The sequence below is a fragment of the Betta splendens genome, chromosome 12 (assembly GCF_900634795.4).
Source record: "Betta splendens chromosome 12, fBetSpl5.4, whole genome shotgun sequence".
NCBI lineage: Eukaryota > Metazoa > Chordata > Actinopteri > Anabantiformes > Osphronemidae > Betta > Betta splendens.
This window is the reverse complement of record NC_040892.2, coordinates 13,681,667-13,697,240: the sequence shown is the minus strand read 5'-3', so window position 1 is coordinate 13,697,240 and position 15,574 is coordinate 13,681,667. Positions and strand designations below refer to the sequence as shown.

General features: G+C 40.0%; 1 protein-coding gene across 1 annotated transcript in view; it reads left to right on the top strand.

The window, feature by feature from the left end:
* The window catches only part of npr2 (natriuretic peptide receptor 2), a 37,702-nt gene extending 24,229 nt beyond the window's left edge, over positions 1 to 13,473 (top strand). The window contains exons 13-22 of the mRNA XM_029168775.3: positions 370 to 529; positions 610 to 765; positions 2,594 to 2,762; positions 7,101 to 7,247; positions 7,962 to 8,085; positions 9,402 to 9,470; positions 9,582 to 9,756; positions 11,202 to 11,300; positions 12,496 to 12,587; positions 12,920 to 13,473. Of these exons, the coding sequence (XP_029024608.1) occupies positions 370 to 529; positions 610 to 765; positions 2,594 to 2,762; positions 7,101 to 7,247; positions 7,962 to 8,085; positions 9,402 to 9,470; positions 9,582 to 9,756; positions 11,202 to 11,300; positions 12,496 to 12,587; positions 12,920 to 12,982 (1,254 nt within the window). The 3' untranslated portion in view covers positions 12,983 to 13,473. The remainder of the gene's footprint in view (positions 1 to 369; positions 530 to 609; positions 766 to 2,593; positions 2,763 to 7,100; positions 7,248 to 7,961; positions 8,086 to 9,401; positions 9,471 to 9,581; positions 9,757 to 11,201; positions 11,301 to 12,495; positions 12,588 to 12,919) is intronic.
* Positions 13,474 to 15,574: the final 2,101 nt, after the last annotated feature.

Here is a 15,574-nt window from a genome sequence, read left to right as displayed (position 1 = left end):
CAGATAGTGTAGAGATCACAGTTGCTGCTGAACAGAAGAAGAAAGCCTTTATTGGTCTTTATTACATGCAATGTAACAACGAAATAGGTCTTCTGCATTTAACCCATCGCTGGGGGAGCAGTGGGCTGCCATGCAAGGCGCCGACCAGAGGTAGTAACAGTAAATTCCCTGTGTGTGTGTGCGTGTGTGCTCTCCATGACACGCAGCCTCTCTTCTAAACCTTCAGTATTCAAACACTTGTCAAAGCACATTACTTGAATACAGTATGTGTGTTTTTTTGCATTTTCACATCTATTTGCTGATTTCCTGTAGAGGAAAAAATGAAGGATCCCTCTAATGCTCGACTTGTTTGACACTTCTTTCCACCAGGGAATGAATTATCTCCACAACAGCTACTTTGGCTGCCATGGAAATCTGAAGTCATCCAATTGCGTCGTAGACAGTAGATTTGTTTTGAAAATCACAGATTACGGGCTGGTCAGCTTCCGCTCATCCAGTGAAAATGACGACTCGCACGCGCTCTACGCAAGTAAGTCAATATGATTATTATTATTAGTATTTACAAGTACAGTACACCAGCTGGTTGTTCATGAATGTCTTTCTCCTTAGAAAAGCTTTGGACAGCGCCCGAGCTGCTTATATATGACCGGCATCCTCCTCAAGGGACTCAGAAGGGTGATGTGTACAGCTTCGGCATCATACTGCAGGAGATCGCCCTAAGAAACGGGCCCTTCTATGTTGAGGGCATGGACCTCAGCCCCAAAGGTAAACACAGCTGTCTTTTACAGGCTTCAAGGAGGCCTTTGACCCTCTGTGGCATTAAATAACGAGCAAACGTGCAGCCAGCTAAGATGCTAAGATTCAAACAATACAACAAGAATATACAGTAAATTAAAAAACTTTTTAACGCCACACATTCATTGTTGTATAGTTAATAATTTTAAAACTTTATTTAAAGCAATCATTTTGAACACTTGAGGACAAAGGCAGAAAAGACAGAGGTTTACGTAAAAGGAGCCTCATTCATTCACGAGACATCTATAAGTCTGTTTTCCATAAAGACGTTTTCCTCTTTTTATCACGGCTCCTCCATCGGTTCCACAAAGACTGTAAACTTAAAATCCAATCCTGATCACAGCTGACACTTTGCTTCCTGCACACATGTTGGCCTGATCAGTTTCTTTTACAGCGTCTACTTTAACCGCCACTGCAGCTTCTGCCTAGTGACAGCAGGAAAAACTGTAGCTTCTTAAGCAATTCCATATAACCAAAGTGTATGTGATAAAAGAAGTGACAACTTTCAATCTTTTTATTCCCAGTGATTGTACAAATGCTTGATGCATTTAAACAATTTATTTTAAAAGCAAGCAATTTTGTAATTTAAAATTACAGCTGAATTAAATTAGTTAAGTAATTAGTTTTCTTGAATAAACTAATAGAAAGTTTTTCTTTTTTTTAAGTTTAGTAGGCGGAAATGAAAACAAAGTAGCTGCTTCTGCTCTTTTCCTACAGCCAAAAGATGCTTTCCATGTGATCACTTACCCTCAAAGTGCTGCACTCGCTAAAAAGCTAAATAATCAGGAGTGTTGAAATTTGCATTAAAAGCTTAGAATATATTCAAAATACCGCTGATTTAGAGTTACGGTGACACGAGAATAAAATACAAGTTCAATAAAACAAGGCTCATGGCTCATAGCCATAATGTGATGCTGATGCAGTACCTTCATGTCAGGTAGGCAGAAAAGGAAGGATGGGATTAGTTCCTATAGAAACGACTATACCAATACAGTTGTTGCCCATCCACTATGAACAAAACATCTTTTTAAAAAAAACAAACACATTCCATTCAGTTTGCTTTCAAAGTCCTCCCAGCAAGCTGTTTGTGTTCTGATGTGACATATGCTGTATCATCAGCTGGGTGCATACAGTAAACTACTGACACCTAAAGCTTGAGATGAGATGTATGTCCACCTTGTTTTTTCAACATGCAAAACTGTTTGACATCAGAGGAAGACCATAACTGTCCGTCCATTTCAGACTTCTGCACATCCAACCCACCCAGTTTGAGTGTCTGTGCACAGGTTAATATCTTTTTAGAAACTGTTTTTCAGGATGGGAAGAAAAATTACTTTTGTTTACTTTTACAGAAAGCAAAACCATAAATCTAGAAAAAACTAGAATTACAGGCCAGAAACAGATGTTAATAATTCTTTTATTTGCTGATTCTCACTGGCACAGAACAAAACAGCTCAGCTCTCATATGGCTTTTTAGTGTAATCATGCTGATGATACTTGTTAACATTAGGTACAAGATTCTGGTACATTTACCTTCTTTTTTTAGTGCTTTAGATTTGACATTTGGCTACAGTAAGTGTTTAACCAGTCTATAAAGAAGGTTTTGAGAAGTACATCAAAATTTTACTCCAGCTGTACTGACCATTTCTCATGAGGTAATATTCATCTACTTATTTACAATAAAAAAATATATAACTATTTATATTTCCAAAAAATGTTAAACTATTCCCAAACAGTATATAAACAAAGGTTACAGAGTGGTTTCTCTCTACTGTACTTCTCTTCTTGTCTATTACAGAGATTGTACAGAAGGTGAGGAACGGTCAGAAGCCTTACTTTCGACCAACGACAGACAACAGATGCCACTCAGAAGAGCTCACAATCTTAATGGAAGGATGCTGGGCTGAGGATCCTGCGGAGAGGCCCGACTTTGGCCACATCAAGATTTACATGGCCAAACTCAACAAGTGAGACTTGTTTTCATTAAAGTTCCTTCTGTTAAAGGATTGATTTGTGCAAATTAAGGGAAAAATATCTTCAGGCCTAACAGCTAACATCTGCTGTGGTAATCCTGTAAGGAGTTACACAGTAAAACTGTAAACTGGAAGGGCAATTAACAACAAATACATCAAGCTTTTATTAGCAAAGATAATTAGACTAATTAAACTGGGCAGGTTGTTGTGACACTGTATCTTTATTGCCACACTCAACAAGTGAGCATGTTAAGAACCTGAGATTCAAAAACGCAGCAAAGGAGAATCATGCTCTGGGAATTACTTTTGCAATTTTACATAACGACTGTTTGTAATTCCGGACAGGCTGCACTTGACAGGAATGAGTGTATGTGTTTTGTTAAGAAAGGGGAGCGTGAGTGTGACTCCATATGTTTTGTATTGCTCTCGATGCTCCCATGAATCATTCATATTCATATTTTGGTGTTATGTTGGTGTTGGAAGGGAGGCATGCACCCTTCCCTGGAGTAGAGTACCTCTGTTAGAAGAAGTTACTGTGTGATTCCTACCAGTGCATACAAAGTGAGAACAAATAACACACACACAAATACATGTGAAAATGCAAATTTCCCTTTTTCTTTCTGGATACAAAAAACACAAGACACATGAGAATAAGAGTGGTGCAAATACAAATGTATTACAAAAGCAGTTCTCTGCATTAACTTGTAGCTTTTGGCTCTTTGAGCAGCTTCTCTCTATTGTCATGAGTAAAAGTAGCATTAATTTATATTAAATAAAAATTCAAGTCAGACCTAAATGCAGGCATTCATAATTACATATGCACTGGCATTGTCTAAGCCTGCAGGTATTGGAAGGTAAGGATCAGGGCGTAGAGTTTGGAGAGCGGTGCCTCTGTGAAGGCAGCCTGTGGTTCATACTGTAGTCAACCGTCCTCTCCTGTGCGTTTTGACATAGGGATCAAAACACAGGTCATAGTTTATTACCCTGAATGGCAGCTTGGAGCCTTGTGCTTCCAACATGGTCATGTTATGCGGTATATCTAGCACAGCTGATACTGTGCTTGTATGACATGTTTTAACAAGTGCTGATACCATTTTTACTTGTATTCTAAATTATCTACATTTAATCCCTTTGTGATAGACAGTAAAACAGTAGTGCAAATGGGTTTATGTAGTTCTATTGCTGAACAGAGCACGATTGTTACAGTGTCAACGATGTTGACATTTCATTGACTGTAATTGAGAGGGAAAAGATTACTCAGTCTCTGCACAGTCTTTGACAAAGCCAAGCAACCGACGCTGTAAACACTGCTGCACTTTCTAATTGTGGATCATCTCTCCTGAAATGATTCAAATTCTTTTGAAATCCTCTTCACAGTTGTAAAGGAGTGAGGCTGCAGCGTTGCACACACCTAGGAATCACAGTCAGAGCATGCTAGCTGAGCACAATAAGCCTATCACTGATGCACCTGTAAAGTCAAACTGCAGCATCCTCCCACTCATCTAATCTGGAAACTTCCTCTCATTTCTTTTCATTCACTTCACATTTCCTGCATTTCCTGGTGCAGTTCTGTGTTTTCGATGACTGCTAACCTTCAATAAGTATGTTAAGGTTGCTCATGAGAGTTTGTAACTGCATGTTATATTTTATTCCCAAACGTTTTTGCAGAAATACAAAGTGAACATGATTCATAGTTGGTTCAGTAAGTTAAAATTAGCATGACATCTGCACAAAACTACAAAGATTTGGTGGCGTACAAATCTAAAAATAGGTTATTTGGAAGGTCATCTATAAACAGATGTGTGTTTAATCCTGTTTTCCTCTCAGCCTGACCTGTTGTTGGCTTTGTACATTAAGTCAGACTTAGCAGTACCTGGTGATGTAGATTGTAGCGTTCCATCCATAGTAGCTGGAAGTAGTGAGCTCTATATGATTAATATCTTCAGAAGCACTCAAGGATTACCCTTGGCGGCCGAGGAGTCCTGTTCTGAGGTCTGTGTGTTAATTCCATTATTTTTATTAGCTAAACGTATGCTGCTGACGTGATGGATGGGCTGTTATTCTTGTTGTGTGTTGTGTGTGAGGCTTGAAGTCGAAGGGGCCCCTAATACGATGGGTGTGCAGCACCGATTGAGTCGGTTAAACTCAAACAGCGAGCATTGCTGTGTTGAGGTGGTGGTGGTGTAATGTTGTGGCATTCATACAGACTTTGTGCACCTTAGTACCCGTTAAAAGCTACAGTCTACTGTGTTGTTGCTGTCCACGTACAGTACATCTGTACAGTGTTTCCGTCCTACTAGCTACTTCCAGCATCAAATCATCGAAACCAGATCTCAGTTAAATAGAAAATCATTGAGATGTGGTGGAACAGCAGCAGCAGTACGGATGTGCAGCTAATCAATAGACTGTCAAGTCAATATGAACCCAAATCCCTGAGGGAGGCAAACGGGAGTCCAGTTCTGCTGAAATATAGGGGCCAGTGAATGTATATGGACAACACCTTAGTGTGTGTGAGGTACAAAACAGAATGTAGGTTACTTAGTAGTTACATCTTGTGCCTATTTATTTGTATAGTAATCTTAAGAACCAGCATTTTTCACTTGCCGTGCTGAGTCAAGGGCATGTTCCCTTTGTCAGACAAGCCTTTGAGCATGTGTCAGTCTAACCGGTGTTACAAAATAAACAAATCAGGGCATTAACAACCTTAAAATTAGCGGCTGTATCAGTTTTCTTCACTATTGTCTGTGGTTGCCATGGTTACACAATAAGCCAAGGCAGCCTGTTTAAATAGCTCAGTCTGTCAGTTCTGTAGCAAATAGCTGTATGTTCATTAGAGCAGAGCAACTAATTCGAATGGAATCAGGTTTGTCATAGAGGCTGGGTTTGGATGAATGATGCACCGGTGATGCGTGGTGCTGTAAACAGTGCATGGCTTGTGGGACTGCTTCTGCTGCGTTGATGCTAATCATGGGCGCTTTCATGTCTCCCGCTGATGTTTCGTTCTTTAAACTTAAACAACACGTGGGCGTGTGTAGGATCCGTGACCCAGAAGAAGCATGGCAGGACGCCAGCCATTGATTCTCTCTGCTGCCATGGTGGCGTGGATGACTCACCTGCTGGCTGGGCGCGAGTAAATGCGTGCACATGCATGTGTCTGTGCGTAAGCGCATGAATCCACAAGCCTCCTGGGAGACGCACATTACACAATACGTGGATTATATAATTAAAAAATAGTGGTCGAAGCAGTTGAGATGAAATGTTTTAGTGCTCCTCGTGTTGGAACTGAAACAAAAGCTGCTGTGTGTTCGCAGTTAGAGCTGCACTGCAGCATTAAACCTAGAATTAACAACTGAATCAAGTCACAGAAAGAGAGTGTTGTGGATTTGTATTGGTTTGTCTGTTTTACTTCACAGTAGGTGAGTTTCTATTTTTGAAAGTGGTTGCCAATAGTCACCAGAGGGAAGAAAACCGCTCACACTCAGTGGGAGTCTGAATGATTAGAGTGTCAGCTCAGCCGTACACGTAGAGTAAAGTCTGTGTCGTTGGGTTTCCTCTGATTCTTTTTTACTTCTAACTGCTCACTAATTAGGTGGAAACTGATTTGCCAGATTGTAAGTCATTTTACAATGCCATCTGTGCTCTGAATGGGTTTTGTCAAGGCTAAAATAAATATTCCTGATCAGATCATCATCATCATCATCATTTCCATGGTTTTGGTATCATTCAACATTTTTCACACATAACTACTTCTTCTGAGTTTGTTGTTATAGGACTATGATCCTGAACTACTGGATATCCCTGATAACTCTTTCAATTTAATTTAATTCAATTCAGTTGATATATCTGCCTGTGGTTTCATAATAAATTCCTTTATCTTTAGCTGCTTTTTTTAAGCTTTTTTTAAGGAACAGACAAAGCAAGAACTTAGTATCTTTTTACTCGTAGTAATACAGTAGATTTACAATAATTACAGTAATTATTAAGTTTTGTCGTTTATTAGTCAGATAAGAAAACTGCAGCATATGCAAGCATGAAAATAAATTCAAATAAATTTTGCCGAGTAGTACAATCACAAACTCTGTAGCTATGTATTATTCATTTCTTGTGCTGACACTTCTCACAATATGACAGTTTCAGACTGTACCTGGCAGTCTCACACGTGTTTATTTAAAAAGATTTGATTAAAAGTTAGAAAAGTTGTTGCTGAAGTTAGAAAATGAAAAACATCAGGCACTGTATTTTACATATCTACTTAATTCTACAATATTCAGCTGAATTATGAGCTAAATGAGTTAGTAATCACTAATTCAACCGTATGCATGTCTTTTACAGGGAGGGCAGTACCAGTATTCTTAACAACCTGCTGTCCAGGATGGAGCAGTACGCCAATAATTTGGAGAACCTTGTGGAGGAGCGAACACAAGCCTATCTGGAGGAGAAACGAAAAGCCGAAAACCTGCTCTATCAAATTTTACCACAGTAAGAAAAAAAAACTCATTCAGATTCATTCTTTTTGTCCTTCCAGGAAAAGCTCCAATTAACTTGAACTCAGCAAATAGGTTGAGGTTTACCAGTGTAACGTTGTCAGTTGTGCTAAACCCCTGCATTAATTAAAGATCGGAAATCTCCCCCAGCACCACGTTTGTTGAGCGATACACATTTCCCTGCGGCGGGATCTTTCCTAGATGAAAGGAAACGGAGAGAGCTGACGGGCGAAGCGCTCATTAAGGAGGCGACAGAAGAGCAGACGTGATAGTGAGGTTAGGCGTTGGGATAACATGGCAGGGGCAAATCCAGTCTCTCTCCTCCATTTAGCCTCGGCCTGCTGGAAACGTTCCCTCCATCAAAGCCTGACAGAAAGGACGGATCACATTTCTCACCACTGCTCTGAATTAGATGAGCTGACTTCTGCCACCGCATTGTTTTTGCTTTTGGTATTTGATTAGGATAAAATGAATGTGAGCACAATGAGCAAAGATACTGACATGTTGTTATAGTTAGAATTGAACCTGCAAGTCACAGCAACAGCCGGACAAGGATTTCTTTCACCACAACAGGCTAATGGAAAAAGCACCTTCTCCTCATTTTACGTTTTTTTTTTGAGCTTGAGTTTTTTTATTTGTTTTAGCAAAACTCTGATGCTGTTTTTGAGTGCGATGAGCTTTGCCACCTCGTCTTTCTTTACGTCTGTAGTTCTGTAGCAGAGCAGTTGAAGCGAGGGGAGACGGTGCAGGCAGAAGCGTTCGACAGCGTCACCATTTACTTCAGCGACATCGTGGGCTTCACTTCCATGTCTGCAGAGAGCACGCCCTTGCAGGTACTACAGCACACACACACACACACACACACACACACACACACACACACACACACACACACACACACACACACACACACACACACACACACACACACACACACACACACACACTAACACACACACACGCCTACATAGTGATCCCCACTGTTCCTCAAACACATTCTAAACTGACTAACACCTCTCAGGCTGTGATCATAGTTGCAAGTAGTCCTTCTTCTCTGTTCAAGCACAAAAGGGCTGAGCGGCACCAGAGCTCTACCTACAGCGTGTCTCATAGTTCCCACAGTGTGTGTTCCCACACACTCAGAATAGTACCGCTGGTAGATCGGAGTGTGTGTTGACGCAGAGTTGAGTCACATTATGCCACCACAAGTCTCCCCTCTTAAATACCAAAGGGAGGTTTTGCTGCTAAAGCCTGTGTCATAATGTCAAGTATCCATGAATAGTCAGAGACCATCGAAGGCTTATCTTTTAGCAAACCAATTTCTGTATGTACTAAAAAACATATTGAGTTTAGTAACACAAAGTGGCACGCCGCTCCATACAGTATGAAGGACCAACCAGTGGCGTCTAGATAATAAAGGAAGCTGAAAAAAGAAATTCAGCATTACATTTACTGAAGCAAATTTAGATGTACTGTGCTGTACTGGTAGATAATGGGCCAACATTCATCCTCCGTTGCTCATAAATGCTAAACCAGGGTACTAGAACCAGAGTAAAAAGGATTTGGAGGATTGTGAGTGTATTGTGAGGATTTTGTAGTGTAATGTAGGAGTTAGATCACAGCACTGATGCTCTGAAAGTGCAGCACAAACTGTTCAGATCTGATGAAGAACCAGCTGGGATTTCGTCTCAGAGTTACGCACAACACATAATTAATGATTATGAACTGTCAGATCAAGCAGCCAGACTCTGACATCACACGCTTAACACAATTTGTTCATTTTAACGCAAGCCTGTGTTGGTTCTGTTCTGTCTGTGGCTTTGACTGGTAACGCTGTAAACCCGTTTGTCAATAAGCCTCGTTGGGACACACTGTCAGACAGACACAGATAATGTGACACACGGCGATGCTTCGCAGGCCTCACAGTCTGGCAGGCTTTTAACAAAAGAAAACACCTTAAATGCGGATTTGCAGCGTGTTCCACTTCAGTCACAATGCTGTCAGCTGATATTTATGTTTTGAGATAAAAACTTTCATTACTTGCAGTCATGTGCTAGTGTTGGTTGCCCTCTCTTGTAACATGGTATGAATTTTAAGGTCGTAGTAGGATTCAGTTGCTTTTCGCAGCTGATCATGTTTTTCTGAACAGGTTGTCACACTGCTCAATGACCTTTACACCTGTTTTGATGCCATCATTGATAACTTTGATGTTTACAAGGTAAGTAAGGTTGATCACCTGTTTTTGTAAAATACCCCAGTAATATAATAATGTTGGTTATGCAGCAGAGAGTCCTATTTTAATGACTCTCCTCTATGGCTGCTCACCCAGGTGGAGACCATCGGTGACGCCTACATGGTGGTTTCGGGTCTGCCCGTGCGGAACGGGAAACTTCACGCCAGGGAGATCGCTGGAATGTCCCTGGCTTTGTTGGAGCAAGTCAAAACGTTCAAGATCCGACACAGACCCAACGACCAGCTGAGACTGAGGATAGGCATACACACGGGTGAGTCCCACCTCACTGCCGTTCTGCTGCAACACATGGCTGCTAACGCTAAAATACACATTCTGCTGAGGCGTCCTTGGCCAAAGCACAACCCCATCCATTATTTGCTTTTAGATGCAGGTATTTGTCCACTGAGTGTGTTTCAATTGCAGGCTGAGCAATTCCAGTAAATCTACTTCCACAAGCTGGGCGGCTGCATTTATCTCGTCCATTCTTGTCGCCAGTTTTGAGGCACTTTTTTCTTGGTACTTGTCATCGATTTATTTTCAGATTACTCACTCTGACACAAAAAGGACGACTCGTATGCCTCGTGTCCATCAGCAATTGATTAGCTCCTGGTGGGAAAACAGCCTTACTGACTGGTCTTTTTCAGCTTTATTCCATACTGTAGCTATTTTGTAGAAACATTGATTTGTCTTTACCTTTCACAACAGTATAAAATCGATGTGGATGCATATGGATGCGTATAGTATTGTCTGTATGGCTTATAATAAATGTATCAATCAAAAAGATTGTTTACAGTGTCACGTGACAGCTAATGGGCTCTCAAGTGCACCAACATTGATTTGAATGTTTCAGCTGTTTTCCATCCAAAAAAAGCATCATGATGTTAGGATGTTTACCCCAGAAGTGTTCCAGTAACATCTTTAATAACTTCAGAACATTTGTAGATGCTTATTGAACAAACTTTTGCACAATAGTGCAGAAAACTTTTCCTTTGGTGCTGATTGTAATCTGTGTAGCTGTACCTCTCTGTCGACAATGTGCATTCGATTACAGTGCTGGTAAGTTGTGTATGACTACACTAAGAACCTGCAGAAATTTGATCCCATAACTGACAATAATAAACGAAAGTAAATGATAAAAGATCAACTGATAAAAGTAATAAAGAACGTAAATTTACATATTTATTTAATCTTCCCTAATGTTACTAGTTAATATTGTTACTATAAATCATAGAAGCCTACAATACATTCAACACAGAATCAATGCATCTACATTTAACAGAGAGTGTAACCAAAAAACCTTATGAACCTTGTTATTGGATTTCTTGCAGGCCTGTTCTGTTATGAATACGTACGTAATAAAATAGCAGCTAATTACATCTGCTGTAGGACTGCTCTGATTGTGTGGTAACACTTTACCAACTGGATCCTGTATCAGAATTTACGAGAGGCTTCAGACAGTATTTGTACTGGATTTGCTCATTGCGTCACTGTTTATATGCTTATTAAGACACCTGACTCGCAGCAGAAATGGACCAGCCTGTGTTAGATCCCTTTGGAGCATCGTGAACGCGTTTTGAATTCACTCATACCTCTGTCGTTCTATTTAGAAACACTTTCAGTGGAATGGATCGTGGGAACGGCGACTGCAGCGTGTAGCGTTCCCGGTATTATTCCTTCTGCTGTAAAGCATGACTATTTTTAGTTTGTGTTTTACAGGTCCAGTCTGTGCTGGTGTGGTGGGTTTGAAAATGCCCAGATACTGTTTGTTTGGAGATACTGTCAACACAGCATCTCGTATGGAGTCTAATGGGGAGGGTGAGTGTGATGTGTTATTTGGAGTTTATTTTACACAGTATAGTCACCAAGTTACAAACTGTGGAGATACAAATTCTGTGTATATATCTTGTGTATATATATCTATACATAAACATACGTACATATACATCTATACATCAAACATAAATATAAAAAATAGGCCTGATACAAAATAAAGATATACATAATGCAACAAAGTGAATTAACTTTTACTATGTAATAAACCTTCACTAAGAAACAGTTAGTATTAGTGGAGGCCCACTGGCTCCAACCCAGGATGAGCACAACCAGTTTGCAAATGTTCAGTATACTGTAAGTTAAATAAAATGAACATGAGTAACTTCACAGATGTGTGCTTCACCCAGCAAATACTGAAAGTGAGTGAAATGTGGCTCATCTGCGAATTAATCCTCCGCTCTTGCTTCAGTAATTATTTGGAGCAGCAGGATGTTGGACTTTATGTCTGACTGAGTCAAGATAAACCACAATGTGTGTTCTTTGGAGCAAGGTCACGCTGTTATACCCAGTAACAATGAGCCTTGGCATATTTGTTTTTATTAAAATATAGAAAAACTGATAACCATATTTCTAGACATATCTTTTGTTATGTTTTTGCTCTATTAAAAGAAGAGAAGAGAGATTAAAGAATACAAAGAATGCAGGTCTGTTGCTGAGGTAACGAATAATGAGGATAAACAATAGATAACTGTTAAATCGTTAAATCGTTTTTTTGGCAGTCTGACATTCTGTGCCTGCTAATATTGGCCTTCTTAGTTTAATACTTCCTACTATGATGAATCTGTCTACCTGCCAGTGTCAGGAACTAGTGTTATGAAGCTGTGGTTGGATATTTTGCAAGTAGCTCATCAGTTGTATTGATTAACTACTGGGTTGCTTCCTGTATCGTTCCTCCACTGGTTAATAATTAATTGCACTTACAGATGACGGCCCTTAGACAGCGATAAACTGCGCAGCCTAAGGCTTCACAGGCAGGACTCACATCTCACATCTCTGCATTTGCAACCATTAATTGGACCGAGCAATACAGATTTTCATCACTGTTAGCATCCTAGCTGCTGATATCTGAAAAGGCAGAGTGCTCCCCGTACTGTGCGCGGATTTGATTTCAGATGTTTTTACAGCGGTCAGGTGCCGTCCACGGTGTGACAAAACTCAGTCTTGTTGTGTTTTGCAGCCCTGAAAATTCACGTATCCTCGGCCACCAAGGAAGTGCTGGATGAGTTTGGATACTTCGATCTCCAACTACGAGGAGATGTAGAAATGAAGGTAAGAACAGGGATATCAACCTAAATATGCAACCTCTGCTAGCAGGGTGAAATGTCAATGTTGTTGGTGCTTTTCATACACTTCACATGTTCAGCCTATTAAATGTAATAAAGTAAATCCTTGTTGATTTTCAGGTTTTCAGTTTAAATAATAAACATCAAGTTTTTTTCTTGATAACAGGACCATGTTGTGGACATTTGTAACATTTTGATGTTCATTATATGGATTATGCATAAGCCTGGATGTTTAAGGTGCACTACAGGAGCATGCTTAAATGGCAGACAGCTTGATAGGATTCATCATCCCACCCTTTTAATTTCTGTTCTTTCCAGGGCAAAGGCAAAATGAGAACATACTGGCTTCTTGGGGAGAAGACGGATGTGTATGTGATTTGAGAGGCCTGCTGATAACGTGGCAGTGATGACAGCCGAAGCTGCGATGGCCGAGCCACTACTTTATTTGTTCTAGAATAAGTCCTTAAAGGTGATTTCCGTGCCGAGGAAAAGTAAACAACACCATATAACATAAACAATAAAATCCCAGGTATATTTATTACCTGCATACTGTAACTGCAAAAAAGAGAGAAGATTGTAAAATGTGCTTTTGTATGAAGACTCTTTCTGTCCTGATAGTGAGTACTTTTCACTGACAAATTCTTATTTTTTGTGCTCTCTATATCTAGATTTGTATAATGTGTTTGAAAGTAAATGATGTAATAATATTCCCTTGAAATATCTATCAGAATTTGGAGGCACAATCTTACAACTGATCACTGCAGGGGTACATAAACCATGTTACACAGTACAAAGTAATATGTAAATATGTATATCCAAGATACTGTAAGATATTTTGTTCAATAAACTGAATAAAACACTTTTTTTCAGTATTTTATAAGTTTCTAATTCTTTATATATGACATTTAAATTCACCGTCACATGGGTCATTTCTAAATGTATCTGGGCCATGTCCTCCTGACAGAGCCCAAATGTTTTCATCTGAGTTTAACCCAGAAAGAATTAATAAATGACCTTGTGCTGCTCCACATGAAAGGCTGGATGACTTGCCCATTTGAAAGGCAGAAAGCTGAGTTAATGTGGAGCTTTCGCAGCCAGTCCACCCTGGAGTGACACTGGCTTTGAAAGGCAGGCAGTGGGGTCCTATTTCTGCTACAGTGGCATGGAGTGATTCTCTACTGCTACGCAACTCACTCTAATCATACTGCAAACTCTGACAATTAGTAGCTTCGCATGTTACATTGTATTAGCATTGACAATATAACAAATGCATCTTATACACACATCACGTGAAGAGCTGCATGCAGTTGCTGACAGATAAGAGAATACATGAAAAAAGCAGAATCAGTAGCAGGCAGCTGTGTTTGTTGTAATGACATCACTGCTCATTAGACGCTATTATCAGCTGTGGAACGGGGACATGGGCACTTTGTGGCAGAGTGTGTTCTTCTTTGTGTGTGTTTGTGCTTCTTCATCTTTGCAGAACACACCTTTCCCATCTGCTTCCCTGTAATTACCGCCCACTTTCTCATACACTGACACACACTGAGTGGAGTGGGGGTCTCTGCAGAACCCCACACTGACCTGCTAACTTCTCTTAGCTTACCAGCCTGTCTGTCATCCTGTCTTGTGTTATTTTCTGCCTGTTTATATAACGCAGACTGTGGCAAAGCGCACAGTAAAACACTGAAGCATCTCAAACCATTTGGGGCTTTTTTTGCATACAGGTGATAAACATTAACAGCAACATTCTAGTGATAGACGTCAATGACAGCAACGCTACTTAACTGGGGCTAATTTGCATATACTTGTGGTTATATACTCACTGCTGTAATCCACGTTTTTTTTTATTTTTTTTATTACCATTAAAGAATTTCAAAGTCTCAGTGGGAAGCTAATGTTCCCAGCTTCTGTCTCATAGAAGTCAAATATTGTTCTGATGGTGTTTATCTTTTTTTGCAATCCTCAAAGAATCTAGTATTTTACATTTTAACTAGATTAGCCTATAACCTATATTTGTTGTCATTGCTTTATTTGATGTTTGATGGTTTTAAGTTAACTAGGATTTTTTTAAAGTGTATTTAATTTGACCCAAGGTCCTCAAGCAGAAAAGATTTATGTACTCTATTGATCACCCAGTGGAATACAAGTCTCTGCATTGGAACCCATCCCCCTGAGGAGTGCAGTGGGCAGCCACACATGTGGCTCCTGGGGAGCTACTGCAGAGCAGGACAATCTGCAGGAACCGGGTTCAACTTCAGACAGGCTTTTAATTTGAGGATTGAGCAGGATGCTAGTGGTTAATAGGCCACATATAAAAGGTAGACTTCAACTCATTTGGCCAGACTTGGCCAACACCAGTTCCCACCTATATCCGCATTTAATAAAAAAACACTATTTAAATAATTCCTGTCCTGCACTAACCGAGTCCTCAGAATTTAGAAGAGGTGGGAGGTAAGTGATTGTATTTGATTAAGTACTTTACTTCCATTACCACCTCTGGGGTGGTATTATAAAAATACACACCATGTATAGAATTAGACATGACATCTCCCTGACATGCTGCTTCTGGGCAAATTTTAAAACAGAATGATAATGAAAAAGAGAAAACAAAATTGCTGTATCTCATTTTATTAGAGATGTCAAGTACAAACAAGGTCTTATGTTTCACAGACAAATTGGTTTTCCTGTATCACGACATAATGAAATGTATGAAGAGAAAAGCTGCATAAATATAAGCTAAAATTACTTCACCATAGCTACAGCCTACTAATCCTCACTGAGAGCTCAGAGAGGAGCAGCACTGCATGGAATTGTCCTCTGTTGGACAAAACACATGTGAAACTCTAGCATAGACTGATTCTTTACAGCCTATTGTATCACATCTGAATGTTGTGGGCCTGCGACTACACGTCTAAGTACTATGTGTTATTTTCTGAGTCATGATACAGCAGGGTGTCTTTGTATTCCGGT